Here is a 16,607-nt window from a genome sequence, read left to right on the forward strand (position 1 = left end):
TAGTAATTCATTTGTTATGCAGTTCATAAGGCACTCAATAAACTTTATATTGAAATATTTTGGCTAAACTATTGTAGAGTCATTAAAAAACTTCATAGAGATACTCCATTTAATTCACAATCCTAAATTTGGTATTGATTTAAGTAAAGCAGAAGGGATAAGATACCTTAAAGGTGAGTAGAAAAATCAAGTTCTACAAAATTAAGTTAGGTACGTCAGAGATCCACATTCCTTACTTTTACATATACAGCTTCAAGTGCGTTGCAGTTTTCCAATTCTGTGTTCCAATTCCAATTTTTGTTACTCAAAGCCAAGAATGGACAGACACATGATTTACAATTAAAGGTGATCAAAACCTCAGAGGTTGAGATATGAGCTTCTGCCTCTGACGTAGTGCCAGTACCAGTGTTCTGTGATCTCCACAGACTGCATGTTGCACCACCTCACACTCCTGCTAAGACACTACAGCAGCTTTAGAGTATCCTTTCTCCTGCTTAGGAACACAGATGTTCCAGTAATATATTTCATCCACTTAAGGGAACATATGAACAGATATGGCTACCTAAACTAAACACAGAAACAAATGTCCTTAAATATGAAAAGGAAATGATTTCTAACCTCAAATAATTAGTTTTAAAAACATTTAAATGATCCCTGCAGTTCTTGATGAAATTATCCAAAGGCTGGAGAAAACTATGTTATAATCAGAGACTTAAACAGTTCCATCTATTTCTATTCTTAAAGAAAAAAAACCTGAAAAATCACTGATTTTAGTGCGTAAGTACATCTGGGAGGAGAATCTGAAAGGTACTTAATCTGATTATACCAAGAATGAACAGGTAAAAATAAGATCAGAAAGGTGATTTGAAAGTGGGTCAGAAATTATGAGCAGGGAATGTGGTTAACAGGAATAAATTGTTAGCAACAGTGGAAGGTTTGCTGTTGCTTTCATATCTTCAGTTCCAGAATGAATGGTTTCCTGGAACATATTTTTACATTAAAATTAATTGCTATATTGAGTCTAGGAGAAAATAAGGGGAATTTAAGGACCTGATTCGATCAGAAAATAATGGTAGACAATCCCTTGGTCTCTTCTGGATCTTAAATTCTATGAATCTGTGAATTATTTTATTCCTTTTAATTATTAGGTTCCTACTGTAAAGAAGCTAAAAAGTTAATGTTCTTCTTGAATCACTGAATTACAGAAAATAACTGAAGCTTCATAATTGGATTATAACCCCAGGAGCATATGGAAAAGCTGAACTGGGGCGCTGAAGTAAGGGAAGTATGTCTGTTTTCTTTTTTTTTTATGTGATCACCAGGCAGCAATAGCCATAAATGCTGCACTTACTACCTGTATTATACTGAAGCAATAACATGCCTGTGATCCTGTAATAACTGCTATTTGAACAGACTGCTGTGCTTCCATGAAGCTTACATGAGGCTGGGTATCTGTTGGCAGACAGTTTATTTCAGAATAGGTCCTACATTTGCACTTTGCTATCCCTTTCATTATTTTATTTAGGGTTGCCCCCAGAGCTGTGGCTAGGTCCTCTGCAACAGAACCAGAATCCAGAGGATTCCAGTTTCTCTAGAGCTCATGGGGACACAGAAAACACATGCCCAAATTAAAAGAAGACCTTTTCAGATCTCTGTCAGATCAACATCTTTTAAAAATTAGGCTGAAAACATTGTATGTTTCCTGCCTGTGTTTGTAACGAGACAGATATAAAAACCTCTGACGCAGTTGCAAAGATTCTAAGAAATTTCTTCTCTAGTAAACATATTTTTTAAAAATTAAAGTCATTTCAGGTTTTACAGAAATTTAATAGCAGCATTTGTCACACAAATAATTCTGGGAAGTTACCAAATACTTGGAATGAAGGACATGGCATGCTGCATAGCCCAGAGCTCTTGTCGATGCTTGTTTGGAATGGTATGAGAAAGTCTAGCAGCTCAACACAATGACATTTTTGTTTTTGTGCTGATAATATTCAATAGCTTCGCCACCAAAGTTGGCCTGCCACTTCCCCTTGCATAGAAATAGCAGGAATGTACTAAGGTTTTTGCCATTAGCTGGAAGCAGTGCCCAGGTTATTCTTACTTAGGGGGGTGTTGATTACGTATAGCTGATATTGTTTCCCTTCAGCAGAGCTTTAGGACAATGTATTTCTCAAACAGAGCAGAACATTATCTGCGTCATACCTTTAAGAAAAAGGTTAGAGAAACATTTCTGCTACACAAATGTCAGAACGTGAACAGTGTCTCTCTGTCTTCTCCCAAAAGCTGGTGACTCCTAAGGAGTATAAACCACACAGTTTATTGGTTCTGTTCTCCCACTGCTAGCATCAATTCCCAAAGGACATGAGATCAGAAAGACCCACTGAACCTGACACCATGGAATTTAGGAGAACAAATACCAAAAATGCAGGCAAATCTAAAACACATGGATGAGTTCAAAACAGAGGAAACAAAGATAACCAGAACTTTCATGGTCACTAAAAAAAACACCACCACAATGCTCAAAGGACAGCAGCGAAGCAACCTTTGTCAAACCAAGGGAGTTCAACCAGTTTCCTTCACTGGAAAGCCAAAACCAAGCACCAGAATTTTACAGGATGCCTTGAGGGGTTGGAAAATTCTGGTAAGGGATCCACCATCATAAGAGTCCTTTCACAGAGCAACAACCACATCATAAAAACAGGCATTTGTTTCACAGACATATATGGTGCATAGCCTGTCTGTCCTTTGGACAGTATTTGGCCATGAGCATTTTCACTCTTATATGGTTACATCACAGCCTCATAGATGGATGGTGATGCTATGGCTGAATGGCTGCACAAAAAATATACTGGAGAAGCAGAGAAAGAAGGAGGACAAGAAAAGACAGGAAACATGCACATCTCAGAACAGGTCAGAAGCAGCTCATTAAGTGTGTTGCCCTCTTTGTATCTCAACACCCCTTCTGTTATGACCTTGCTGTTATGATCATGCCCTTCACACTGTTACACAGAAGATTCAATATTTCTGAGTTCTTTTATTTGTTTTGGGTTTTTCCCTCCTTTTTTTTTTCCACAAAGACTTTAATTAAAATTCATCAGAAGAAATGTTTTTAGCACAAGTGTCTGAGAATGCTGCCTCCTCCCCTATCTTCCATTAAATCAGGTTCATCCAACTTGAAAGGAGATGAGAAACTCTCACTGACACTGTCACACTCCAGTGAAAAGACAGGCAAATTCAAAACAGGAGAGTGCAGGTGCTCATTTATTACTTTAAACAGATTATTTTTCTGCCTTTCTTCCTGACAATGGGGAATGTTCACATCCCAGATGGAGTTCTCTGTAGTGCTATGGGCATTTGCTGACCTAGAGTTTTGTTTTCCCTGATGAAAGAGGCAAGGTAAGATGAGAATTGCTTCACTGCCTACTGGGGCAGCTTCAATGTTTGTTTTTAACAATGGAAGATACTAGGAGATTATTTTAATGGGAATTAATATACAAAACATTTTTCAATAATATCAGGTAAGGGAGAAAAAACTTTTGTACATCCATGCCCATATTTACACACTGCAAATATGCAATATTTATGTAACTGAGTGCAAAACTGCAAATCAACTTATTTCAGACACCAAGATGCTGTTCAAAGAAAATACAAGTTCCCTGCCTTGTATCATTTCAGACCTAAAGAACAGCTCCACAAGGTTTCTAATAGCATTAATAAGCATCACCAGTATGAACATGTCTTCAATGCAAGAATTAACAAATCATGTCCACAGTTTCAGATTCCTCCGCTTTTATGCCTACTTTTCGCATCCTTAATGTTCACGATTTGGCTCCTGATCAAAGGCATTTTAAAATATTAACCTCCTTTTCCCTTTCCTGCTCCTCTAAATAAACTTTTCATAAAATTCCATGATACAAAGAACGTGATAAGAATATAGACTTCTCCAAGCCAACTCATCAGTGTGTTTTTCTTTGGTCTGGACACACACACTCACAAATAAGAGGAATATATTCATACAGTCCCCTCCTTGCTTTGTGTCGGCATGTTTAGTCCATCAGGATACCTGTGCTGTGCTTGGCCTCACAGTACACCCTTCTTTGGACTTCTGGTTTTCCTTGGAATAACAAAGAAAATCCAGGGGGGAAGTGGGGAAAGTTTGTGGTTGTTTTTTTTCCCCCCTCAAGTCTGAGCATTTCTTTGGTTCCCATGAAGACTGACCTCTTCAGCATATTTCAGAGCCATTCACAGTTCTCAAATCACAACAACAGATGCAACCAAAATATCCATCAAGATTTTAAGCAGCACCTATTTGTCTCCACATGGTTCTTATATGAGTTAATCCCACTGAATGAGTGCTCTCACCTTCGCGCCCTCTCAGTCCCTGCTACATCACACAGAGATGGTGTCAGCTGACACAAATTACAGCAGAGACGGAGGTTTTGGTTCTGTTTGAATTGATACTGAAGCCAGAGCGCACCTTGTTTTAACATACACAAGGCTGCAAAACACTGTAAATTCCTTTACATCTCGAAAGATTACTTCTGAAAAATACAGGAGCAGAGAGGGCCTGAGGACTGCTACGCAAGTCTCAGATAGTTTGGAGTTTGTTTACACTAGGGTCAGGATGAGAACATGAGTTTACACTGGCTATAAATTTTGTCTGACTTCACTGTGGAACAATGTATTTACTACAGGGATTCTTTTAGTTTTCTTTGATTTTGAGCTCACTATGGAGATTGTATTTTGGTTAACCCTTATTTTCTTTATAGTTCACAATCATTATTGTTGATTAACTACTTTAGGCAGAAAAAAAAAAGGAATGGAAGGGAACTTATTTCTCCCACACCTTCATTTCATCAGTTTTCCTATAACATGGACTTGTTATTTTCATAAAATAAAAGGAAAATAAAAATATTCAGCAATATACAACACTTGCTGCCTTAACACATAGCAGGAATGACCATCATGAACTCACAATAAGCCTTGGTCTAATAGAAATGTTGTGTTGTTGCAGCTGTTGATAAGAAAACCTGTCCTGAAAGGCACCTTGAACGCCTCTGAAACTTCAGTGAACTCAGTCTTTTTCTGCCAGGGCAAAAGGAATGCACACAGTTCATTTCAAAAATAGTCTAGGATTTAAGTAAATTAATGTATGACTTTTCAATTAATAACCTTGCTTACATTATCCTTGGGACTAGCCCTTTAACAGAATCTAAACAGTGGCAGCCTGAATATTTATTCAGATGTTTGATGAGACAAAACCAAGGACATTCAGAATCAAATGAGAGGCTAAAATTTCACATTTGACCAAGGATTCAGTTGGGATACCTTAAAAAAAAAAAAACAAACCACAAAACAAACAAAAAAAAAAATCAAGCAACCAACAAAACCCAAACCAATAAAACAATTACCCCCACTAATTCAAAACAAACCTAAAACCTTGACTAATCAGCACAAATATATGGATCTAGAGGTTATTTAAAGACAGTAATGCTCATCTAATCATTATTCATTAGGGATTTCCCAAACCTGGAAAACCATTTATCTGTGAGATTCTATCTCATCTTCCTCAAGAGTCAGCCTGAGCAACAAAGAGACTTGCTGTTCCTCAGGTTTAGATATTTTTACTATTGTTGTTTTAATTAAGGCCTTCCATTTTACCCTGGAACACAACGAAGTCAAGATGACTGAATCAAGATGGACAGGGATTATCCTTTGAATACATATCAGTGTCTTAATTGTGCAGTGCAGAAGGCTTGGTTTTTAGTCAAATGTTGGAAGTTTTAAGCCAAATTTTCTTTTGAAAATTACTTGGGGGGAGGAAAGAGGAAGAGATATAAAATATCTCTTTTCCAAAATTTCCCTTCCCTTCTCCAAAACTCATTTTATCTTTTAAAATACTAGGGGCCTAAATCTCCATCAGTGCAAAAATGTAAGAAGAGACAGTTAGACCAAAATCTTAAGAGACAGACTGTGAGTTTTTTTAAAATAAATATGTTTCAAAGTAACAAAGCTCAAATGTTTAGTCTGTGCGTGACATTTCTTTCAACCTATCTCCACTGAGATGTAGTGAGGAAGAATGGGATGTGTCCAGTATACTAACAAGGGACTAAGCCATCTGTGTATGTCTTGAAGAGAATCTTGGAATGCTTCTGAATGAAATAAAACACAATGCAAGAAAATTAGAGTAACAGATTATGAATATTTCAAAGACAATAATTTATATTTTGCTTTTACAGTAACACAATATGCATTTTTTTCTGTCTCTAATGTTATATTTTAAGGTTGATTATCTTCACTTTTGATAAAAAGCATATTTTGACTGGGAAGATATAATGGTGTATACCACCGCACCAGCAGAGACTGCTAATTATGTGATATTTAATATTATTTATATGAAATTTTTAAATATTTAAATTTTAGACTAACATTTTCTGATGATCAATATGATCATATGTCAGTATAAACCCTCTTTTTAAAAAAACTCAGAAAGGGTCAAGAGAGGCCAAGGTCCGGTTTTGGAAGTTTCTTTACTCAGTGTTTATGAAAATCCGAAAGGTGACACATACATCAAAGAGCAACAGATTCTTGCTTGCTAAACACTCTTAGTCATTCCTTTTAGATGTAACTTTTGACTTTGAGTTATTGTATAGAGTTCCAAAAGATAAGAGTGCAGCCTAGCAGCTTTCTGCTGCAAAAGGGAGTTTGATGAAACTTGGCTGGACAGACATTAAACCAAGTACTGAGGATCAGAACCACATAATAAAAAAGTCTTCCAGTAGCAATTTTTTTTTCATTTACTCAGCTACTGTACAGTTCATGATGACTTGTTTTCCTTTAGTTATATGAACAGTTTGACAGATTACTGTGACAAGGTTACTCTCAAATTGATAAAAGGTTTGATAGTGTCGGAACATTTGTCAGAAATGTCTCACATCACGTGTAATGGACTCTGCACTTCAAGCATCAATGGTACTCCAGTCGGTTATTTTCTATTTAGTGTGCAATACACACCACACCGAAACAGAAACCACAGCAGAAAGACAGAAAAGCAGGCAGGATTCACCAAAACAGCCCCATACTTTATCAAACAATTCTGATTAAAGGGTTTCTCTTCCACAACCCACCCAGTAAAATGCAATTAAATGAAAAACTTTGCACGTGACTTAGAGGGTGGCCTCCTTACAAGAATAAACATGGAAATGGGATGGGCTATGATAAATGTGTGTAACCATAAGCATTTCCAGCATTTCCTGTACTTCTGAAAGAGAAATATTGTGGGTTTAGAAGATTATTCCTCAGACCTGCCAAATGTCAGATATTGCAAGTGACAGTTGTATTGCTGGCAGCCTTGTCCCATGTTAGAGCAGAGGAAATGGATTCAGAAGGGCTCATTTTAGGCACTGGCAGCTAGCCTAGGGGAACCAGTAAGCCAGACACCAGCTAGCTTGGGTGAATGCAGCTCTACTAAAAGCTTGTAGTGCAAAATAATATGGATTAGAAGTAAGGTTTTCATTTCACATCTTGTAGCAAATTACGCTAATATTTCTATGCAGGAAGCTTAAGAGACAGCACCTTCTGCTTGTTTGTGAATACGTGTTCACGTGAAATCTTTAAAACATGGAGACTGCCCAGCCACATAAGGTAGGAGAGAACTCACAGAAGACAATCTTTCTGAACATACAAAATCTATGTCTTGTTCATATAACAGAAGATTGTTGGTTTTGGTTTCAGTGGCGGAGTGGTGGGAGAGGGAGGATTTGTGGTTTTTCTTTGTTTTGGTTTGAGTTTTTTCGGGAGGGGGCAGGGGGAAAGATAAGGGGTTTGGACCTTAATCCACCTGTACTGTGTGACCAAGTGCAAAGGTAAAGAAAATGCCTTGCAAAACACTACTTAAAATCTAAATGCTGCCAGGACAAATTCTTGCATTTTCAGATATTTAAGTTCCCCTATACTGAATTTCTTTTTCTGAAAAAAAGGACAGAAGAACTATCTGGTTTCTCCTTGGTGACATTCAGCAAAATGAATGTCAGCATTTTTCTTAAAGAGCATCTGTTCACAAAGGAATCTCATGATAGCAAGACAAAGTCCCCTAATCATAGACCAGATTAAGTTTAGTGGAGCACATTAAAAATTTTGCCTCAGTGCCAAAAGGAAGCTCTCAGATACTTGATGTGCACTTCCCATAAGCAGACAAGAGGTAGGGAAGTGCTCCCTGAACTTCATGATTTAAGCATCAGTGCTCACACTGTGACTTGAGCACTAGGCGCCAAAGTTGTGAGGCTCCTTTAGGAATAACTAGTTCAGTCCTGATCAGCTGAAAGCATTTGTGTGAACTTGGGAAGAGTCAGACTGCAAGAAGATTACAGCAAAAGAGCTTTTTGAAAGTCAGCAGACTACAATCAATTTATACATACTGAGGATCCAGCCCTTGAACTGGGATTATCTGTGACTGACACATGTTGAAAGTGTCAATGAATGTAGTTTGTACAAATGTCAGACAGGTACACTCAAAATTCAGCTTGCATGAAAATGAAACATCACCAACATACTATACTCCTGTGAACAGTAAGTCAGTTCTACCTGCAGTAGCTTTCACAGGAAAAAGTCACAGGGAAGAGTTTCAAGCTACCATAATTTTACTAAAGCCCAGGTATCACTTCAGTAAGACTGCTAGCTCCACTCTTGGCAAGTCATGTCCACATAAAGCATACTCAGGGAAGTCTTTCAAGGTTTTTGATCAAAATCGGGGAAGGTAGAATGATATAAAATTGTAACAACCCATTAAATTGATACTGCTATTACAAGCTTCAAAACAACAGTCATTTGGATTCAAGTCAGTAGATCAGCCCCAGACTGTTCCTTGCTTTACCAAACTTCATCTATCGATCCCTGTTTGAAAGGCTGATCTACAATAACAAATAGCAGAGATGCTGTTGTCTTTTGGAACAGATGATTCCATGGCAAGAACTCCACAGTTCTGCATCATAACAAGTGGATTTTTATTTTTCAAATATCTCCTTGCTCTTACTTCAACACAAAAAAATGGATTATCCTAAATTCCAGCCAGGTGATCTCTGGTTGGAATTTCAAATTGGATTATTCCCCTCGCGCATGACATCAATAATAATCAAGATTTTGGAAATCCAATCAGGTTCTCATTTCTACTTATATTGCACCCTACATTCAGTTGAGTGAAGAAGGGTAGAAGCATGCAATGTTTTAGGAAGTAGTTCTTTTGATGATGCATGAGGAGCAGAGTTCTTTTCGCTGCCTCTTTGGTTTCAACAGGAATGAAACACAGTAAAACTTATATTTATCAGGACAATCTGCAAACATCACTCTTCAGATAAACAGGGGGATAGAAGGTGCTACTTTCTACATCATCTTTTTTCAGTGGAACTGCAGTTAGTTAGCTGTTAATTATACAGCTACAAGACCACCTTCAGTGGATTGCATACTTCTCATCCTTTGAGACCAGCATTGTGTGACATGGCAATCATAAAATGGGATAGATTGAGGGAGGAACACCCATATATTGCTGTGCATCAGGATATGATTTACAGATCATTATAACTATAAAATCTGCCATACAGATTCTCCTTTTAACATAAGAAATCAATCAGATTAGAATAAACAGAAGTCAATGTGAAGGCCCTCACCTCCTTATTCCCCTAAACTCTGTACCTGAAGGTTTTCAACAGCCATTAATTAGCCATTCAAACTAAAGGACTTAACTTTCAAGTGTAAGAGGCTTCTGACGTCTTTTTTTGTGGTCACACATACGTGTAAGCTGGAAGGCCAGCTTTGACATCTGCCTACCCAAAGACACTGAGTATTTTAAGTGCACTTACGGCTGGCACAGCTTGATAAGGTCCTGGTCAGTGGTGCCGGGTGGAAGGCCTCGAATGTACAGGTTGGTTTTACTCAACTGCTCTCCGCTGCTGTTGTTGCTGCTGTTGTTGCTGCTGTTTGTGCTGGGGCTGGGAGGAGCCATGGGGTGGGGAGCTGGTGCATAGGACTGCTGGAAACAGATCAAAACAAAAAGGGCTGTTACTATAAAAGGCAAAAGCATGACAGACTCATGTGGTTTACCTAGGTAGACCCAGAACCATGCTGTGCTTGTCCTACCCTCCCTGATCACCTCCAGCTGCCCACTCCTAAGGTGCTTGCACCCACTCCTAGTCAGCAGTGTCTTTCAAAATGCAAAACAGGACCTACATTTTGGGTTTAGCCATGGCTATGAAGTGCATTATTTTACTTTTTTTTTTTTTTAATTGGGAATTAAAGTAGCTAGATTATAAACCTATTTTAACTAGATTATAAAATAAAGCTCTGAAATGACAGATACTCAAGGACTAACTAATATTAAAGAAAGAAGTTAAACAAAATTGCTCTAAGAGTACTCTAAGTCACAAACAGGAATACCTAGCCGTAAGTACAGAAGCTGATGCCAGAAGCCTAGTTAGTCTTTTCTAAACAAGAGGAGCACCTAGCACATCAACAGTCAGGTTGGCGGAGAGTTGCCTAGCATAAGAGAGAAAAAAATTCAAAGCAGCCTGAAGAGACTCAGCCGTTACAGATTTCTTTCGCAATAGAGAAACAGGGTTTAGAAAAGACGATCAGGCTAAGACCTTCTGCTCTCAAAACCTTACCCACTTCTGAACAACCACAAACCACACACAGCAACTCAGAAACACCACTTAAAAAAGGAGGCGTTCTCACAGGGAGAACAACACTCTCCCCACCCCCCAGCTCCCTGGTAAATAAGCGTTATGAAGAAAGGCGCACACATGCTGTAAAAATTACCTAAACGCCTCTGATCTGAGACACCATTAGGGAATTTTAGTTGCTGCAACCACCCCCAGTGCCCTGACCACCAGAGTATGTACAGCACAGAGTGCTTGCCAGGAGAATGAAGGAATGGTTGGAAGTAGGAGGCTATTCTGTCACCACTGTGACCTATGCAGAAAAACTGAGCTCTAGGGGTGAATTTATAGGAACTGGGGGATGCTGAGGGCCGAGCCCTAGACAGGCAGCCAAGGGAATGGAGTCAGAGCTCTAGGAATGTAACCATCTGCTGAGAGGGGGGGAAATCCCATTTCCACAAGCTGATCAGCATATTCTGCTTGCTTTATGTGTGGTGACAACAGCAGGTAAATGTTGGGCCAACACTAAGTTAACCATGCTATGCTAATGGACTAATAAAGGCAAAACATCTGCAATTTTCATTATAGTAGCAATAACACTTAAGTGACTTCTAATATGCTCATTCTGCATTTAGGCCTTGAGCAGAGAAAATATTTAAGTCTGTGAGTACTTCTGATCATGCTAATCAACTGCCCCTTTAATTTCAGTGGCCCTATTTTAGTGTTTATAATTGTGCACACACAAAATCACAGTCTTGGTAGTTGGATATTTTTTAATTAGTAGATCTAAACTCTTTCAAACAAGTCCCATTATTTTGAAGAACCAAAAAAAGTTGGAGAACATAAGGGGAGCATCAGTGACAGGTGAAGCTCAGAGGTTTTGATGAAATGAAACACCACACTTGCAGTGATGCCTTTCCTGCTGCCTTCTCCTTCCTTGTTTCTCCCATTTAAATGATGAGACGGGGAACACAGCATCAAGAGTCAAGACATTGGAATTGTGCAATCTCACCTAGCTGTAATGTGACTCAAGTAGGAGCGATTAAAAGGAGAAAACACTTCAATGGTGTGATCACCATGCTAGCAAGTAGTGGCATTCACTCTCTTCTACAGTAAAAGAGAAAGGGCAATGAGCTTTCTTCCCCAAGTCTCTGCATAGATAGGTTTGCTGACAAGCAAAAGCACTTAATGCATACGGATCATATTTCCCTGCACACACATTTTGTCACTGGGTAATCCCCACCCACCTGAGCTTCAATGTCATTCCCAGAAATAGAGAGCTGAAGCAGCAGCCCTGAGTACCAGCACAGGGAACTGCCACAACTGAGCCCCAGTGCTTGAGACACATCCTTGAAATCAGCTCCGTGCCACAACCTCAGCCGGGTTGGACGGCACTGCAGGCAACAGTAACCTCTACTAAATACATCGGCACCTACACCTTCAAACATCCTGGCTGGAGCATGTTTAAATCTCTGGGCACTGCAAGGCCATGGAAGAGGTAGATATGACTGTATAATACATTTGGATTTAATACACCAAGAGCTCAGGAAATATCTCACAATAATCTTGCATATTTTGAGCATTCCTAAGCTAAAATAAATAAAAAAAATAAATAAAGGTCAAGGTGACACTCTTACTGCTTTCCCCTACACCTCTAAGTTTACCGTACATAATGAATGGACGCAAATAGTGTAAAGCAGTGAAAGATTTTTCCATAAGCCAATAAAGTTCTATGTACTTTAATTATTAATTGATATCATTATGTATGTCTTAGCTGGGGATAATGAGTAAATGTCCTATTCTCACATCAACCTAATAAGTAAGGAAAAAAAAAAGTGGAAATATACCTCTGAAACACAAAGAGCAATTTTCATTCTAAGATCTTTATCCTCCCACACACGAGAGCACTGGGGGTCGAATTCTAATTTAAGCTTAAGACATTTTATCCCTCTCAGACAGCTGAAAGGGGATGCAGAAGTGCACACAAAATACAGATACACTGCTTTTAAGGCCACAGCTATTAAAAAAAACCAACAAAACAGTCCTCAGTATACAGAAAGAATGAGGCCATAGGACAGGTTGTCTCTCAAGAGCTGCTCAGACAGTAGGCACACATGGATGCCTGGGTTCACAGCAGCATCCTGGGAGATGCTTTAAGGATGTGCAGAGAGGCAGCCGCACTCCAATTTGGAGGATGCTGATCTTCTCAGTCCAGCAAGCCCTGCTATACTCCAAACCCTCTTCACTAATAAATCTCAGCCACAGCAGCCCACAGTAATTTCCATGCATATCCAATACCCCAGAATACCATCCGCAGAAAGATTACAAAATTGCCTGTACTGCGGCTGATGACATCTTCTGGCCGGTTGCCAGACTAAAAGCTTCAGGTCAGAAGAAAGCTTTGGGTTCTTGTTTCCTGAGCCGATGAGTGTATGACTGATGGCAAAAGTTTGCATTTTGCCTCCAAATGAGCAAAGGGTCTGGTTTGTTAATCTCCACATAATAACTGGAGTGAAGTAAATGAATGGCAACCTGATGATGATCCCAGATATGGACCACTTGCTACAGGATCCTGGACGATGCTGAAGCGGGGCACTGCCTGGGGAGCCACCTGTACACTCGACAGCAAGAAATTTGTGCTTTGTTCTGACATTGGACCCCTCCGTGGATGGGGGCAAAGCACTTAACATCTCTGCCATGAGAGCCATAAGGAGCACCACTGTCAAGACTGGCTCAAAACACCCTGACACCAGCTGTAGAAATCTGGGAAAGAGGTTTTGCCAGCACAACCAAGCACAGGATCTGCAGATCTAGAAAAATAAGTACTAGGCAAAATCTATGTGCTTCACTTCAAAAGGAAGCTGGAATTCAGAGCTGGTTTTGCCATTAATTTTTCAAATAACCAATACAACCAACTAATTTTTCAATTCTCATGCTTCATTATTCAGTGGGGAATGTATGGGGAGTGAACTGGTTTGTAGATCATTCCAAGCAGCCTATTAATTTAGCATGGATGGCTAAATAGGATTTGTTTTCATCTTTGAAAAATGAATGAAATTTCCCCTTTTTCATTATTTAAGAGTGAGAAATTAATGTGCTTAATTTTTATCCAATCTCAGGAACACACCCTTGTGCTTAAATCCTACAGTTCAGTTCTCTGAAATAAAGTGTCCCGTGGAAGTGCACACAGCTAAGCATGAATAATGAGACAACTTGGTCTTTCCAACTAAATAACTCAGAAATGCTGAACCAGAAGCCTCTTGGATACTAAATGAACAACGCTCCTCCTTCCAACATCCAACCTCCTTACACAAGAACAGTGTTTATCTTCCCATAGCAACCAACTATTCTTTTGTAGTTTTTCACTTGTTGCAAGTTTAGGCTAAAGTATTTTTCTTTCAAAGCAAAATACTACTTTAAAAGACAAATTTCAAATATCTTTCACATACAATTCCTTTTGGATGGGAATCACAGGCCCTAGGTGCCAAGTTGTAGAGTCTGCTTTATTAGCAGCAGCTGGCTCTTTGGCAGGCTTCTGAGGTGGCTGGGCTTGTGGTTTTGGAGTGGCCTCCACGTCTAGGATGCAGCTGGACAGCTATGCTAATGGACCAGCCAATTTGTTTGTAGTCACCTTTGGCTATCCCAAACTTGTACTCTTTTATCCACTTGAAAGGAAGGTCTTGGAAAGATTCCCCGTTAACACCAATATGCTGACTTTTCCTATCATAATGCATATTTTATATTAAAAAATGAGTATGACACACAGTCATGCATTAAAACATGTGTTATTCAAGCAATTGTGAACACATACTATCTATTTCACTCTGAATTGAGTGTTTTCCAGCTGCTAGATTTGTCTCGCTTAGTGCCCAATTGCTATCCAATTCCCTTAGATCCTGATTGAGAAAATAAAATAAGACAAAGCAAACACAAATAAATTGTGCAAATATCAGTTTACAGCTCACAATAGCGAAACACTGTTCTCTCTACACCCCAACTGTACCAAGGAGTAAGTTTTGTGACTTGGAGGGTTCTTACTGGCCAATTATAGAAACAGTGAGAGGATGCCACCAACTTTCAGCCTGTCGATGGGTTTTTTGAGCTGACTGAACAGAAAATCCTGTATTAAGCAAAAGGCAGTCATCACAGTAGAAGAGAAAACAGAGAGGTTGGGAGAATATAATAAAAAGAATTAGATAGAAGTCACAGTAATTCTTCTGCCTTTAGTTTGCTTCCTCAGTGAGAAACAGCACCAGAAGATAAGCTGTATTTCTCATCCATAGACAGGTAGAATAGAAAAGTGCATAAAAGATGAACACTGAAATAGGCAACACAGAAACCTCATGTATTTTAGAAAGACTGCAGTCAACGGAGCTCAAATCATAATTTTCTTCCTGAGTTTGTAGGGCATTCACTGGTCTTGCAGAATCCAGCCATTGTCTATCTCTCTTCTGGCCAACAAAGGCTCAGAAGAGAGAGGTCCTTTTGGATGCTTCCCCACATAGTCAGGTCTTCCTCTAGGCATCCAACAGAAAATGAACAGATGTAAAAGTGCACTTATTTTCTAACCCCTCTGCACAGTACCAAAAGCTTCCTAGACTGTTTCTGTAGAAGCAACAACCCACAGCTTGGCAACATGTTCTATTTGTAAAGGAATGGCATGTGAAAATCTAAGTCAACTCAGAAGATGAAGACAGACAATAAGGTTCAAAGTCTGTTCCATCACAGTTCTTTCAATCAAGAAAACCAGAACACACCTCAAGAGGGTTTTGATTTCTCTGAATCCCTTCCAAGGCCTTTAAAAGTGATTTGCTGGATACGAGAAGCCCAGTGAGTCAGAGCTGCCAGGTTACACTCTCTGTACTGCAAAATCACTGTGCTACCCCAAGCAAGTCATTTAGATTCCTTACATCTCAGTTTACTCATCTGTAATGATTCTTCCTTACCTTTTTAAGGCATATATAATGCTCTGTGATTACTAGATGAAAGACACTATTAAGGATTGCAATATTACTTAAAGATGGGAAAAATATTATTAAAGTCTAACTTAATAACTAGAGCTATACCTAATTCTTTTGCAGATAAAATCTTTTCTGCATACAGTGATTTTTCTATTCTTTATCTAAATCGAATGAATTGAACAATTTTAAAAAATACCAATCCAATTAGTCGGCATTAGTAATATTTTTAATTTAAAAACAGAACTATGCATTCACACTGGTGTTGTGATCTTACTTCTTGTATACGTTGAACTTCATCTATTACAAATTATATCTGTAGTACACAGGAAAAAGGTGTAATTTTGTTTTGTTTACCCTTTCTTTCTTTTCACACAGAAAAAAAAAAAAGTCACTTGGGGAAAATGGCAATTATGAAGAAAAAACCCAGCCTGGTCCTCCTACAGGCTCAGTAGTCATCCAACAGTCAGATTAACATTGGGATTTGATGGGTCAGTAAGATACTTTGAGATGTTGTTTCACAGATAAAGCTGTTGAAATTACTAGGTTAAATACCCCTTACAATTCCCTTGAACCCAGCACAAAACACTAGAGATCATAGAGCAGAATCCCAGAGCATAAGCTTAGGTACAATTTGGCTCAATTTTCTCTGTTCTAAAATACTTCTCTTCCAAGTCATGACTGCCCAGATTTTAGGATTTTATAAACACTTCAAAACCTACAGATCTGCTGGTAGGTCTCATTTTATAAAGTTTTCTTCATTAAAAAAGACCAACCAACCAACCAACCAACCAACAAGCAACAGTAACTCACTCTTCTGGCTATCCTCAAGAGCACTGAGAGTTTAGCAATCGTTAGCCAGGGTCACATACACTAGAAGCGTTACAATTTTCTCACTGATCTTCTATTTACATTAGGATGGACTGAAAAATGTCAATCCAGACATCGCTGCATAATCCCACCATTATCAGTGGGAAATTTCTAAAGCAAATTGGTC

The 16,607-nt window shown here is 38.8% G+C and overlaps 1 protein-coding gene across 7 annotated transcripts in view; it reads right to left on the bottom strand.

Moving 5' to 3' along the window:
* The window catches only part of RBMS3 (RNA binding motif single stranded interacting protein 3), a 597,177-nt gene that overhangs the window by 336,232 nt on the left and 244,338 nt on the right, over positions 1–16,607 (bottom strand). For 5 of the 7 annotated variants that reach the window (XM_027897820.1, XM_027897776.1, XM_027897793.1 and 2 more), the window contains one exon: positions 9,858–10,027. In XM_027897820.1, coding sequence (XP_027753621.1) covers positions 9,858–10,027 — 170 coding nt within the window. The remainder of the gene's footprint in view (positions 1–9,857; positions 10,028–16,607) is intronic. The other 2 variants (XM_027897804.1, XM_027897828.1) reach the window with 1 other exon arrangement.

Source organism: Empidonax traillii, unplaced genomic scaffold (genome assembly GCF_003031625.1).
Source record: "Empidonax traillii isolate 1590-97213 ecotype Southwest subspecies unplaced genomic scaffold, ASM303162v1 scaffold19:size3308961, whole genome shotgun sequence".
NCBI lineage: Eukaryota > Metazoa > Chordata > Aves > Passeriformes > Tyrannidae > Empidonax > Empidonax traillii.